Raw genomic sequence first — 15759 nt, 5'->3', positions numbered from 1 at the left:
TCAGGGCTTGACCACAAGAGACACCTAACTTCCTGCAGTAGGGAATCAGCATGAACGATATGTCATGTAGGTGACAGCTGTCCTTCTTCAAGACTTGTTTTCTTTCAGGGTTGAAGTTAAGTGGCAGATGGATGCATTGTACCTAATATTTTCCAAACATGCCTCCAGAGCAGTGGCCATCAAGCTAAAGCTATGTAGTTGGGTTTCATCAGTGTACCAATAATACCTACCCTGCATTTAGAAACGAACTCGATGTATCTGAAACTATGGGTCATAGTTTAGATCCTTGTGGTTTGCGATATTTAAATCGCTTAGTGATTACACACAATTGTCCATCAGCACCATATGACTGCTCTTCTCTTGGAATGACTGGAACAACTAAAAGACAGTTCCAGGCACAGCAATGCCCTCTATTTCCTGAAACTACAATCCATGGTCAGGTTTCAGAGGAACAGCCGTGTTAGTCTGTATTCGCAAAAAGAAAAGGAGTACTTGTGGCACCTTAGAGACTAACCAATTTATTTGAGCATGAGCTGCTCAAATAAATTGGTTAGTCTCTAAGGTGCCACAAGTACTCCTTTTCTTTTTGCGAATCCATGGTCAGTGTGTCAAATGCTACTGAGGGCCCAGCATGAACAAAATGACTAGTTGACCGCAATCCAAACCTTGCAGCAGACCTATTCGTGACCCTGACAAGCACAGCCTAAATGCCAAAGGCTGGTACTCAAATGGGAATTATTGGTATTCCAATGCACCTAAAGTTGAGTAGCTGCTGCTTTCTCAGTTCTCTTTCTCAAATGGTGTAGGTATGAGACTTGGTGGTAAGTGACAAGTACTCAAGTATGAAGAGAAGGTTTCTTATCTAAAGATAGCTAGCATACTCACTAAGAGAGGTGCTGATAATACCTGTTAATGATACTACAGCCACACCGTGTGCTAAATAATCAAGATGGTCTACAAGGAATCTGGAATGACCAATTCCATCACGTTCGCTTTTATCGGTGAGAGTTGGGTAGATTGGGCCAAAGGCTCCTTCTACTATCCCCAAAGCTTACATCCTTTTCAGAGAGGCATTTTACATTTTATGCCCTGAAAAAGCTGCTTAACTTTATGTGAGTAGTCCCAGTCAATTGGATTGGTCATATGTTTAAAGTCAGGCACATGGTTTAGTACCTATTAAGGCCCTAATTTAGGGTATCTTCAATCCCTTTAGGTTAGTTCCTCCATTCATTCATTCTCCCATCATATAACCTCTCCTTACGGAACCATCTTCCATTCACGCCATTGCCAAACACATAACAAACACAAAGGAAGAACTCTTCTTTTCCTCCCCTCAACTCAAACAAACCACAAAAAGCAGACACAAAAGGTGGCAGGGGAAATTCTTTGTTGTGAAAATGGTGAGTTTCATTCACTCCCCCAAAGACACTCCCCCCCCGAAGAATCAACAAACAAAGACGATCAAGGAGAACTCACTATCCTAAAGCAAAAATCAACAAAGCAGCCAGAAAAGACTCTTTTCTAAACAAATGTTCTAACTAGTAATCAAAACGAAGACCAATAATAATAATAATTGTGCACACACCAACTTGCTCCAAAAACCAGTATGGATGGGAGCGAGCAGGGAATGAAAAGGAAGGGTGAAATGAAGCACCTGCCGAGTACAATGTCCTGCTCACCTCACAAATAGCTGGTGCCCTTAGGCTGTCCTCTCCAGACAAAGGGGCTGACTTTATGCTGCAGCGCCAGCCATAACAGAGGCAGGTGTTCCTTTCTTCCGGTCCCTAGGCAAAGGGCAAAAGTGTGATGTTAGCATGAAATGTAACACTCTGTAGCTGTAGAAATTCAACAAAGCAAAATTGAGCTGTGATATCACTGAGATTTTAAAAAAGAGAAATATTTTGTTACTCATGTCATGTAAAACAAGTTAATTGGGGCTGCCTATTTTCGGGGGAGGGAGGTATGGTGAGGGGCTAAAAGTTGTGATTCACTAGTCATCTCAGTTAAGCTGCTGTATTCATTCAAGAAAGATTGTTTAAATGCAGAATAATGACATATGCTCCATGAAGGGATTATCTCTCTGCTCTCAGTGAAATAAAAAGACCAGTTCAGTGAGTGCTCCTCTGAGTTGGTGGCAATATCGTGCAGGTACGGTACAGTGTAATGTATTCAAATCATTCTGAGATGCTTTGGAATGTTACTGAAGGGTCTGAGTGTCCACTCTGGGGATCATGCCATTAGGTTGTTCTGGGTTCTGCTCAAACCAGGTCCTTCAGTTCCCAGCCCAGCAGAGTCTGGCATTGTTGCAGATGTGACAGAACTTGGCGAAGGGCTTCTGTTTCCACACCAGGGAGCTGATTTGTAATGGTAGTCTGCTCTACATCAATGCTGTGACTCAGGAAAAGCAGTGATCTTGTGAACAGTGTGAAATGGGCCTGATGATGCCCTACTGGAGGGCAGGAATGTTCAGTGGAAGGGATATGGAGGGAAATGGTATAAAAAATGCACCCCTAACCTCCCTTTCTGAAAGCGTGGGATTAGAGACCCAGGTCCTACATTGCTGCAGTTCCTAAATCCTGTTTTCTTCCCATAGAAGGATAGGGTTAGTTCATGGAGTATGGGGCAGGGAGTTGGAAGTTCAGGGAGACCAACCCGGACGAGATGGTAGCTACCATCTTGTTTATGGTTTTCTTTACTGATGAACAGCTTTGCAAGCATGAACGGACAGTGAAGTATATCTTTCAGCTGCCATGGGGTGTCTTGAAACCTAGAATTAATGAAACCTAGAATCATTTTCAGGGATGCCAAAAATTTCTGTTGTCAAAACCGTGAGCGTTCAGTCCTGAAGCAGCTTTTCAGCTTCAGATACTAGGGAAATAAAGTCTCCAAGCAGGTAGAGAACTGGATATACCATGAAACTATTTCAGGGCCTGACCTTTACCATCTGCTACACTATCAGTTAAAATGGAAAGCAGCAGGGAGGCAGTCAGTCTCGTCTGGTGTTTTTTCTTCTCATTTTTATTTTTAAAACCTGTCTACTTTGTACACTGGGGAACAGCCAGAATATCTCCAACCCTTATCTTTGTCATTCTAGGGATCCTAAATATTCCTGAAATATACTGCCAAATATACAAGTGACATTCCATGTCCACATAAAGTGAATAGAATAGAACGATATGCCAGAATAAGACATTTGCGGCAAACTGGGTCTCCTAAAGTTGCTGCTGCTCTGATTTTTCTTTGTTTGTAATGCTCTCTTACCATTACATCTGATTATCTCACAATTGCTAATATATTTTTCCTCATAACATCCTGTAGGGTAGGATTCTGCTATTATTCCCATATTACAGATGGGGAACTGAGGCACATTGAGACTAAGTGACTTGCCCAGGGTCACACAAGATGTCTGTGGCAGAGCAAGGAACTGACCCATGTGTCCCAGGCTACTGCCCAAACCACTCGACCAGCCTTCTTTTCTGTGTTCATAAAATTGTTCTGCAGACTCTCCATATGACTTTTGCGACAAAATTAATTTTTGCACCTATAATGTAGAACTGACTAGAGCATCTACAAATGTCATCAAAACCACCTGGTGATTTATTAACAATTCTCTCTGAATATGAAATTATTGTAGCAAGAGTATAAGAAAGATGATTAGAAATGTCTTTCTCTCAGAGAGAGAGCGCTTTACTTTTACCTCCCAAGAAAGAGCAGAAAAAACAAGGTCAGTCGAGGGGTTCACAAACAAGTGGGCTAGTAAACAGACATTTCCACTGATAGTGTTTGCATCTCACTTCTCCATCATTTTGTATGAAAGAGGCTACAAAATAAAAGCCCAGTCCTGTGAACACTTGCCACTGGGCATACTGCTTACTCCATTGTCTTCAGCTTTATACAATAGACAAAGGCTGTTGAAGTCAATGGGATTACTCTCAGAAGTAAACACTTGGTGGATTGGGGCTTTAAAGTAATAATGTACTATACTGTCTGTAATCTCATTCCGGTGAATGTTAATATCAAAATTTCTCTCCAAGAAAAATCCTACATAAAGTAGTACTTTAGCTTTAATGTCATATTTTTATTTCGATAAATATTGTAGAAATGTATTATAATAAATTTCTATAAATATATTGATTTGCATATATTTGTTGTGCTGATACTACAGATTTAAATCTTGAACACTAACACATGGTTGCTGCTGTTGGGATTTTTTCTGATACTCCAAGTCTTGTCACATCAGTCACCTCTGGGATATTTATGGGTAAATTACTACTGTCACTGCAGTACAACATTCTAGCTCAACATCTGTGCATATAGACCATTTGTATTTTGTACTGATAGGAATCTCAGTTTGGGGCCTGAAGGGAGTGTGAGATAGGTTCAATGAATGTAATAATGCATATATGTATGGTTCATTTGTATACTGTCTGCATCATGCTGGTGTACTGATGTTACAGTCAGAGTTGATATATAAGGTGTCTATATGCAAGCTCTGTTTTCAACTAATTATAACTTTGGCAAAAATAGTTCTTTGAGATTGAAACTTGCTGTACTTGGGGTCAGTAAAGCTCATTTTCCAATCATCTCCCTTTCAGTTTGATTTAAAAACATTTTTTAGCTTATTTTCACTTAGTGAGAGGTAGAATTTGAAAAAAATTTGCGACCATTCCTTCCACTCAGATCTTTTTTTTTTTTTTAATATTTGTTTTAAAAGCTGAACTCAGCATACCATAAATCCTTGAGGATTAATGCTGAGGCTAGTTGGCAGGGATGGGGGGGGGAAGGCATTGTTAGGAGATATAAGAATGCAAAGTTCAGTGTTTTCATAAAGTTACATCAATGAGAAGAAGTTTTGACCAAGAATATTTGTTGCAAGATGACTATCAAATATTCATCACTTGTATGCATTTTAATTTTAATATTCCTATTTTTTTCTCATTTAACCCACTAAATTCTAAGGGCCTGACTCTTGTTTGCATACCTTACTTTACAAGAAATTAATGGGACTATTTGTGGGGGGAGGGATAGCTCAGTGGTTTGAGCATTGGCCTGCTAAACCTACAGTTGTGAGTTCAATCCTTGAGGGGGCCATTTAGGGATCTGGGGCAAACATTGGGGATTGGTCCTGTTTTGAGCAAGGGGTTGGACTAGATGGCCTCCTGAGGTCCCTTCCAACCCTGATAGTCTATGAACTCAAAATGAGTAAGGGTGGCGGAATCAAGACCAGAGAAAATACAAGATAAATATCTTAATATTTCTCAATCCCATCAGGGTCACCTCAGAATTAGGAAGTTTAGAGTATGTTGGAAATAATTAAGCAGCAGAATTCTGAATTAGCTTTGATTAATGAAGAGAATGACATGGCACCTCCAGAACCCTGGAATGCTGTTCTGCTATTATGTAATCCATGTCCTTTAATTGTTCCATCTGGGGAGTGTTTATCTCATTTCTGCATGATTGTTGTTCCCAAATTATTTATAAACTGTTTCTAGCAGCATTCAGTATTCTGCTGAAGATGGTTTGGGATTCCTTAGAAATTTTCTTGTTACATTTTTTTTTTGTTTTGTTTTTAAATCTGTTGCCTTTAACCACTATTTTTGAAAGTGTCAGAATCAACCTAGGTTTCAGAGTAGCAGCCGTGTTAGTCTGTATTCACAAAAAGAAAAGGAGTACTTGTGGCACCTTAGAGACTAACCAATTTATTTGAGCATAAGCTTTCGTGAGCTACAGCTCACTTCATTGGATGCATCCGATGAAGTGAGCTGTAGCTCATGAAAGCTTACGCTCAAATCAATTGATTAGTCTCTAAGCTTTCGTGAGCTACAGCTCACTTCATCGGATGCATCCAATGAAGTGAGCTGTAGCTCACGAAAGTTTATGCTCAAATAAATTGGTTAGTCTCTAAGGTGCCACAAGTACTCCTTTTCTTTTTGAGAATCAAGCTAAACTTTTATCATCTTTTGTCTCATTTACACAACATATGGCAAATCTCCATAATCTCGCTAAGACAAAACAGACAATAGGACTACTTGTGCTGAAAATCAAGCATGTACATAAGTGCTTTGCTGAACTGTAGCTTAATATGCAAAGTAGATGATTGTGTATAATAATATTTTGCACTTAGTCTATCCAAGAATCTTTACAAGCCCCATTTTATGTATATGATAAAGGAGGCACAGATCCATGGATGTATGTGGAACAGGGATTCAACCTTAAGCTCCCTGGGTAAATATACTTGGCCTTCACTCAGAACAGTAATATGAACCCTTGTAAGCCATGAGTGGGCATTCAGTAAGGACTGTGGAATAATCAAGTCATTTGCATGTGAAATCTATTATATCTGTTTAAAGCCAATAACATAATGGTGTAGGGGCTAGAGAGAAAGAGCTGGTAGGGGAAGACAGTAGAGGGAAACAGATGAGAGAAATATAGGGGAAGAGGGTGGAGGAGAAAACAAGGAGCATCAAAAATATCTTTGTTCTTGATATCAGTAGATCTAAGGCTGGCCCCATCAGTTAGAAACTTTTCTTTCTCTGACCAGTTTAATTTCAACATGAGTTCTCTCAACTTTCCAGCTGGTGAGACTATCTGTTTTATCGTAAGTGCTGTGCATTCATGTTGGGGACACATTGACCAGTGTTGTCTTTTAGTCCCTTCCTAAGGAATGACGTTGAATCTCCAGGACCCGCTGGTAGTGGTTGAGACACATTTGATATTGTCTCATAGGATCTCGGGACCCAACTACTTGATAAGAGGCCAGGAGGAATGGCATAGCTGACTGGTCCATCATGGCTGCCATCATGGTCCATCATGTGAAGCCATAGTTGACTGGTCCATCATGGCTGCCATAGCTTTGGAGAGTTAGGACCACAGACTGGACCTTATTGAGCTAAATCCTGATGACATCAAACTAGTGATTTGATCCTTGTGTTCTAAAAGGAAGTATTTCCATGATGAGTTTATATTTTTGGTGCTTGGGTGTGGATGGGAGACTGTCTTCAAGTGAAATTTTGTTAATAGCTGGGATATCAAAGCTCAAACTCCTGGAAAAAATGTATAGTAATACGTCTTATGATTAAAGTACAAATATTTATTTTATAAATGTTTTTAAATTGTTAAGTTGTGGGCTTCTGTTTAGAACTATCTAATCAGTTGTAAAGGGACAAATAAAATAAATTCCCAGCATTCTATGGAAGTAATCTTTTATGTCTTTTCATTCCTGTTTTTCGAATTTGGGAAAAATCAATAGAGATTATAGAGACCCTTAAGTATTGCTGAAAATGTATATGCAGTACTCTGGACTGCATCCAACAGTTGAGAGTTTTGTCAGTAAATAGTGCTGTGAAAGAGTGTCTCCCCCCTCCCCCCAGTTCACAAAAGGATCTGTACATACGGTGCTGAAGGGCCTCCACACTGTTATAGCTGAAGTACAATACCTCTTTAGTTTTTCAAATTCAGGTGACTTGATTATGGTGTATAAATACTTTCATGGGCTCTTTAATTGAGCAGAGAAGTGCATAATAAGAACCAGTCGCTGGAAGCTGAAACCAGGCAAATTTGAATTGGAAATCAGGCATACATTTTTAACGGTGAGGGTGGAACAAACTACAAGGGAAGTGGTGGATTCTCAATTTCTTGGTGTCTTCAAATCAAGATTGGGTGCCTTTCTGGAAAAGAGATGCTTTAGTCAATTACAACTTGTGTTTGAATAATCCGTAACTTATTGGGCTCAGTACAGGGATAAGTAGGTGAAATTCAGTGTCGTGTAATAGACAAGAGGTCAGACTAGATGACTTCTGACTTTAAACTCTATGTATTTTCGCTTGAAGAAAGAACAGTTACTTACCCTACAGTAACTGTGTTTTTTTGAGGTGTTGTAGACAGTGTGGATCCCACGCCCTATCCTCCTTCCCCATGTTTCAGAGCCCTCAGCAATCTTGGGGTTAGAATTCCAAGGGAACTGAAGGAGGACTGTGGCTGCACCAACCTTTCTGTCCTCATACAAGAGCACGAGGAGACACAGGGTACATGGGTGGTCCTGCATGCACTGCTATTCAGAATTCTTTGCTCTGATTTGCATGAGGTGGATGCACACCTACAGTGGGATCCACACTGATTCTTGGATAACCACAGTTATTGTAGAATTAATAATCATTCTGTATTCCAGAACAGTATCCACATTTTAAAAAAAGTTTTCATATGCAATTTTGGCAGAGCCTCAGCTTTTACCTCTTGGTTAAATTTTCATCTCAGTATAATGCATGCTGGCACTTTTTACTGTGATCTAAAAACATTAATGTATTATCTAAGCATATTTGTATAATATTTTCCCCTTGAGAAGCCAAATAGTCAGTTCCTTAATTATTGCATAAAATATCAAGATACAAAATATCCTCAATTAAACTGACCAAATGTTGAAAAGTAGCTATATCTAGGGTTATATCATTTCCAGGGTTTAACAGTTACATGACAAAATAGTTTAAGCATAAAACAGCTTGCATGCAATACAGTATAGTCTCTTTCATTGCAAGAAATCTATTTCTAGATCTGATGAAGATCTTAAGTGATTTTAATTCACCTTTATTTTTTAGAGTAAAATGGAGCTCCCTTCACAGGTCAATGCCAATACTAAATACATTATTCAGTGATCTTGTCTCCCTGTTATTTGGCTCCAGAAGATGTATAAAAAGCAGGTCAATATCTGTCTAGGCTGGTGCTTTCATGTGGACAAAACCACATGCTGAAATTTATTATCTTTCTTACCAAGTGATTATTGTGAATGGGCCACCAGGTTTTTACTGGCTTTGAAGCGATTTTGGAATTTGGCTCTTTCCTCTTTAAGAAGAAAAGATTTTCATGTTTCCAGAATTTGAGAGGAAATATAGATCATAACTTTCATTGAAATGCCATTATACTGGAGATGGGCTAGATTAATAAATAATGTTGGTGAAACAGCCCATCGCTCATTTCCAGAAGAGTGAACTACGATTCAGTTGAGTTTCCGCTGAGCTTTCCAAAGCATGGGGCTACCACTGTTTTGTCTCACATTATCAGTGTATGGATTCCACATGAGTGTGTGTGTTTGTTTGTTTTCCCAGCTGAAATAAAGATCTGTTTTAAATACTACCATGGTATTAGTGGAGCCCTGCGAGCTACTACCCCATGTATCACTGTGAAAAACCCCGCTGTGATGGTAAGTGGAGCCTTTATATCAGTTTGTAATTTATCTGTAAAGAGATGCTTTAACCTGTCAGTCATACCCACTTAATATCAACTGCAATCTCCGAGTTTTGCCATTAACTGGGATTTTTGTGATTTTACCTGATGCAATCCAGTTGTATTATAGGCTGCATAGAAGTGATGACTCTTGTTAAGGTTGCTCAATACTTTTCATTATAAGATTTTTTTTTCAATTGCTTATAACTTTGACAAACTTTAACTGGTTGGGTTGAGATTTTTCATGCTATGTATCTACCTCAGGCTGAATCTTTTTAGAAAGTATGAGCCAAAACAGTTTAACTTTTCCTCAGAATTAGGTTAGGAAATACGTATATTTAGCATGGGCAAAACAGTTGTTATGTTGAGAAGCACAATGACCTGAAATTTAGCAGAAGTGCCTTTTTGCCATCCCTGTAGAAATCCACAGAAATTTGGCCAAGTCATGAGCCTTTGAAAATCTCAGTTCACACATGCTCAGTAGAAGGGGGGACTGGGATGTGGAGCTGAATATGGGAGGGCTGAGACTGGGACAATGAGTTTGGTTTGGAGGGGGCTGGGACAAGTGGTCAGGGAGGACTGGGTCAAGGATAGGTAGAGGGACCAGGGGAAGAAGCAGGGAGGGGGAAACAGGGCAGAAAGGTCTATAATCACTAAAGCATGTTTCCTTTTGAACTTGGAGTAGAACCCAGGATTCGTTCATCTTAGTAAAAAGAAAAGGAGTACCTCTTGCACCTTAGAGACTAACAAATTTATTTGAGCATAAGCTTTCATGAGCTACATTCATCGGATGCATTCAGTGGAAAATACAGTGGGGAGATTTATATACATAGAGAACATGAAACAATGGGTGTTACCATACACACTGTAACGAGAGTGATCACTTAAGGTGAGCTATTACCAGCAGGAGGGCGGGGGAGAAAAAACCTTTTGTAGTGATAATCAAGGTGGGCCATTTCCAGCAGTTGACAAGAACGTCTGAGGAACTGTGTGGGAGGGCAGCAATGCCCCTCTGCCATGTACATTGGCCAAACTGGACAGTCTCTATGTAAAAGAATAAATGGACACAAATCAGACGTCAAGAATTATAACATTCAAAAACCAGTCGGAGAACACTTCAAGCTCTTTGGTCACTCGATTACAGACCTAAAAGTTGCAATTCTTCAACAAAAAAACTTCAGAAACAGACTCCAACGAGAGACTGCTGAGTTGGAATTAATTTGCAAACTGGATACAATTAACTTAGGCTTGAATAAAGACAGGGAGTAGATGGGTCATTACACAAAGTAAAACTATTTCCCCATGTTTATTCTTCTAAACCCCCGCCCCCACACACACACACTGTTCCTCAGACGTTCTTGTCAACTGCTGGAAATGGCCCACCTTGATTATCACTACAAAAGGTTTTTTCTCCCCTGCTCTCCTGCTGGTAATAGCTCACCTTAAGTGATCACTCTCGTTACAGTGTGTATGGTAACACCCATTGTTTCATGTTCTCTATGTATATAAGTCTCCCCACTGTATTTTCCACTGAATGCATCCGATGAAGTGAGCTGTAGCTCACAAAAGCTTATGCTCAAATAAATTGGTTAGTCTCTAAGGTGCCACAAGTACTCCTTTCTTTTTGCGAATACAGACTAACACAGCTGCTACTCTGAAACCTGTTCATCTTGGTATTAAATTTTCCTGTCTTCAAATTAGCTCACTGGCAAATGTTTGCCTTATCTTCCTCTAGAGTCTGGCCTGCACAGAGAATGACAACTTACTACTACTATCACTTTTTTAAGTCTGCAACCTCTTAATTTAAAATTACATGGAAAAAGCTACATTATATTCTCAGTTCTAATTGTGCACTGCTGTTGACATCTAATGGGAGTACACTGTTGCAACTGAAGAAGTTATTTGAAGACAATAGGACTGCACAGATGTAGACTAGGGGAATAATTTGTTCTTCAGTATCTCTGTACAAGATACTGAAAACAGCCCAATTTCACTCTCAGATACTAAGTTGAGATGGAAAACCTAGTTAGTTAGAATTTTTTTTTTTATGAACTATGCACACCTAACAGAAAAGAAGACACGTTAAATGTGGAACCTCCATGACACCATTGTTAGTCACTGCACACAACTGAACTGTATTTCAGTCCAGTCAGATTTACATAATTTTTGGCCACACACAACTATACAACTAAGCAAAATGCACTAAATTGAGTTTTCATTTGTAGATTACATATTTAATCAAAATACAGAGAACTCTCTTGAGATGCACACAATAATCAACATTAAATGCTTTTTGGGTCAGAAAACCAGGGGTTTAAAAGAAAACAAACAGGAGCCTGTTTAATGACACTTGGTAGTGAGTGGATGCAATTGTATTAAATCCAGTGTGAAATCATTTGGTGAATGTAATTTTTCTATTAAGTAGGACCTTCTTTTAATTGGTTGATAAGTGAGTTTGCTGTAGTACAGCATGGACAGAAAGCCCTTAACAACAGAATAGGAAAGCTGGGAGAATCCCATAGAGCATACATCTAAACACACTGAACTGTTCGATAATATTTTGGGAACTGCATGGCTTGAGCCTAATCCTGCAAGGTGTTAAGCATCTCCAATGGGAGTTTACAGTCTTCAGCATCTTGCAGAGCAGCCGTTGGCACCTTTCAAGATCAAGACAGTCAGTGCTATCACATGCATGTTTTTTGCATGTGTCCTGAATAAACTCTGCTCTAGCAAGTTATTTGTTGCGATAGTAAGCAATTCTTGATGCTCATTTGTTTGGCGATACCTACAATTCAGTGCACATCCTGCTTACAGCTATTTCATAGCTATGCTGACGTAACAAACTGAAAAGACTGGCCATGATTCTATGTGCATGCTGAGTTATTTCCTGTGGAGAGATGTACTAAGGAGAAACATGAATAGCTTCCCTCAATCTAAACCTCTCTATATATGTAAAACATACCTTTTCTGAGTTTGGGTTTACTCATATCTCAAGCTTGAGATGACTAAAACTCCAATTTATTGGACAGTTAATTACTTATTAAAAGTAGGTAGAACTACTGAGAGTTGCCCACTGATTAAAATGGAAATTACAAGGGTAGATGGAAGAATTCCTGGTAATACCTGAAAATAATTGAATTCTCGTGACTACTCCTTAAGCACCTTGTAGTGTAGTAGACTTAGATTTTCCTCTCAACATCAAACTATTTATCCCAGTGCTGAACACACTCTTGTGAAATACTGACTATTTAAAGTAAATAGTTTTAATAGTTTAAAATAAATAATTCAGTTCTGTTAAATAAATGCATTATTATATGCACTGCAAGGCTTCCCAACTTTATATTATACTTATTTCAGTTTATCACTCTATGTACCCAGTTTACATAATATTCCACAGTACATTTTGTTAATTTATTTAGTAATATAATGTGTAGCCAGATAATCCTCTGGTGATTGTACAGTTGCGGATACTGAAAGTTGTAATTTATTCCATGTCATTAGTATTTTCTTGATCTTGCATTCCTCCTTTTTAAGGAGGTCTGTACAGTGTGGGTATATACAATGAATATGTGAAAGATGTGGGTATTCAAGATTGTATTTCATTGTCATTGTGTTGGATTATATGCCCTCAAAGTGCCAGCCCTGCTGTAACATGGATGTATTTTTACTTTTATAATCATTGAATTGAATGGAGGCATTTTTTCTGTTTAAAAAAAAAAAAGTATCACTCATGTGGATAGTTTGTTGCCATGATTTATTAGTATGATAATGTGGTCCTATCTGATGGAAGGACGCCTCAGAAAAAATATACACAGAATCCGTGAGGACTTTTTCTTAATGAAGAATGTTTGGAACAAGAAATCAATATAAGTTAACAGCCCCCCCCCCCCCAAAAAAAAAACCCTGAAAACTCCACAGTTCTTATGACCCTTTGTGTTCAGCCCAACTGTCCCAAAGATATATATATACCCCTCTCTGCTTTCCAAGCACCTTTGCAAAGGATAGAGGAAGCTGAGATGGAGTTAACCCATTGTCCATGGAAAACCAGGTCATTCTGCTGCATGGTGTCACAGGTGACTTACCCTTATGAAGTCATTTGGAATAACAGTTTCATAGTCAATAGGCACATGACAGAATGCAGAACACTATATTGAGAAATGTTATTGCATGAGAAACGGTGAATCGTGAATATTGTACTTATGCAAAATGAAATATGCTGAGATGTGAACAATGTAAATTTTCTGTCACTGTGCATCCTTTCTGAAGAGACTCAAGGCCAATGGAGACCTCAGACATGATTGTCATCGCTTTTTCTTTCACTGCTGTTTCTTCATCTTTGCTACATGTTCTGCTAAATGTTAGAATTTTGCTAATGAGGAAATTCTTAGACTTCAGATGCTGGTTAATTCTCACCGCTTAGTCTTGTTTTGTGTTTGCGCTGCTGTAGTGTGCAGATACATTCCATGACGATTGGCATGGCAGTCAGATTAACAGATGAGATCGCAATATTTGTTTGTTTAAAAAAAAACTTTTAAAAGACCGCCATTACACTTTTTATATTAAGGCAAAGCTGAGTTTCTTCACAGATTAAAGATGTTAAGGCCAGCAGAGGCTATTACAATCATGTAGTCTGAATTCCTGGCCGCTGAACCTCATCCAGTAACTCCTATATCAAGCCTGTCACTTCTGTTTGAGTAATAGCTTCATTTTTAGAAAGCTATCCAGTCTTGATGTAAAGAGGTGTCTTATCTTTCACAGATTTAACATATGGCTAAATGCAGCCAGACTGCAGTATCTTTCTCAGTGTTTTACACCCCAACTATGATTTATATTCGTGGAAACAGACCACTTAATAGTTTTTCTATTGTGTATCTTTTTTTATACCCTTAATTTACAAGCATATATCCTCAACATATTTCTCTTTTTAAATATAAAATCACTTTGGTAACACTCTATTTTATTAGAGATACCCCCAGTGTACACCCTACAGTGTGTCCAAGTGTCAAGCTTTATCAGACCTACAATCTGGTAAGCATTCCACAGTTTGTCTTCACCTTATCCTAGCAATTCATTGTCTTTTCCCTGCTGGATGAGAGTGCTGTGCCTCCTTTTGGAACCATTTGTCCTGAAACACAAACCCTATATTTTCAATTGATTCGAAAAGTAAGAGTATGTCTTACACTGAAGCTAGGAGCATGCCTCCTAGTGTGGATAGACAGACTTGTGCTAGCCCCTCTCAAGCTAGTGTGCTAAAAATACCAGTATGGATGTTGCGGCACGGGGAGTGGCATGGGCTAGCCATCCAAGCTCAGTCCAAGGAGGTCATGTGGGCTTGGACTTGGGTGGCTAGTTTGAGCTGCCCCCTGTGTTGCAACAGCCACACTGCTGTTTTTAGTGCACTAGCTTGAGTGGAGCTAGCACAAGTCTCTCTACCGGGTCTGGGAGGCTCCCTCCCAGCTGCAGTGTAGACATACCCTAATAGTCCATGATTTGTGATGGGTTGTTTAGCTGGATACATGTCACTCTTGGGGGGGGAAAAAGGCAAGCTCCTCCTACTGATGCATTTGCAAAAACTCCACTTGTGAAGGAGGCAATGGGGCAGATTTTTTTTCTAAGAAGTGAAACTTACAAAAACAAACAAACAAAAAAAGCCCTTATCAGGGAAAGTAGAAATAAACCTCAGGGAAAGTTTCCCAGGTATGAGCATGACTTTCAGATCAATGCCATAGTTAGAAATCTGATGTGCCTTATTTTGTCACATAGATGTTAAATATTTTGATTGATTGCCCTCAGTAAGCCATGTATTTTGTGTTTAGGTAATAAATGGTACATGGAACTACTTATTGCACAGTGTCTGTGGTTAGTTCATGCTTATGTATAAGATGCCAATTTGCGCTATTGATTTTTTGAGAGGACACAAAAACCTATGAGGAAGAAGTACTTTCGCTTTCTCCAGTTAATACCTTCCACACACCTAATAATAATGCATTATGTATGTTCAGAAATATTCTCAGTATTGCAATATTGACCCTACATTGCACAGACAGTTGTCAGTATTTGTGAAATTCCAGGGAATTTGGGGTGGACGGAAACAAGTACTGGTGTCTTCAGATTATAGCTTTGTCTATGGGTAATATTTTTCTCCTGAGTACTTCATAACCATCCTCATGAACATACAAAAACGAATGAAAAATGCCATGATACGCTTCATTTTTTTTCTCCCTCTTTAGATGGGGGTGGATGGCATGGATGAAGGTGCTTCTGCAACTCAGCAATCTCGGAAATTAGTCAGCTTTGAATTATCAGGTAAGATTTCAGAAGTATCTTGCATTATCCCACTAAAACAAGCATGAGTTTTGTGTTAGATTGTTACTGAAAGTCAGAATTAACTCCAACTGTGCTATGGCAAAGCAAATGTACATTAAAAAAATACTGAACTAAAATACTCAAAGATGGAAAACATTTCCTCTTCAGCTGCATCTGTCTTCTTTAGGAGTGCATGCTAGTGGCTCAGATTATATAATTTCATTGAGAACATGTGTA

The 15759-nt window shown here is 39.0% G+C and overlaps 1 protein-coding gene across 5 annotated transcripts in view; it reads left to right on the top strand.

Annotated features, from left to right (window-relative positions):
* HECW2 (HECT, C2 and WW domain containing E3 ubiquitin protein ligase 2) overlaps nt 1–15759 on the top strand; it is a 257468-nt gene that overhangs the window by 138193 nt on the left and 103516 nt on the right. For all 5 annotated transcript variants that reach the window (XR_012664425.1, XM_048869350.2, XM_048869352.2 and 2 more), the window contains 2 exons: nt 9099–9193; nt 15447–15522. Coding sequence is in view for 4 of the 5 variants with exons in the window: in XM_048869350.2 (XP_048725307.1) it covers nt 9099–9193; nt 15447–15522 (171 nt within the window). In the remaining variant the exon portion in view is untranslated. The remainder of the gene's footprint in view (nt 1–9098; nt 9194–15446; nt 15523–15759) is intronic.

This window comes from Caretta caretta, chromosome 11, assembly GCF_965140235.1.
Source record: "Caretta caretta isolate rCarCar2 chromosome 11, rCarCar1.hap1, whole genome shotgun sequence".
In the NCBI taxonomy this organism is placed as follows: Eukaryota; Metazoa; Chordata; order Testudines; family Cheloniidae; genus Caretta; species Caretta caretta.
The sequence above is the reverse complement of the archived record's forward strand: the minus strand, read 5'-3'. Positions and strand labels throughout refer to the sequence as shown.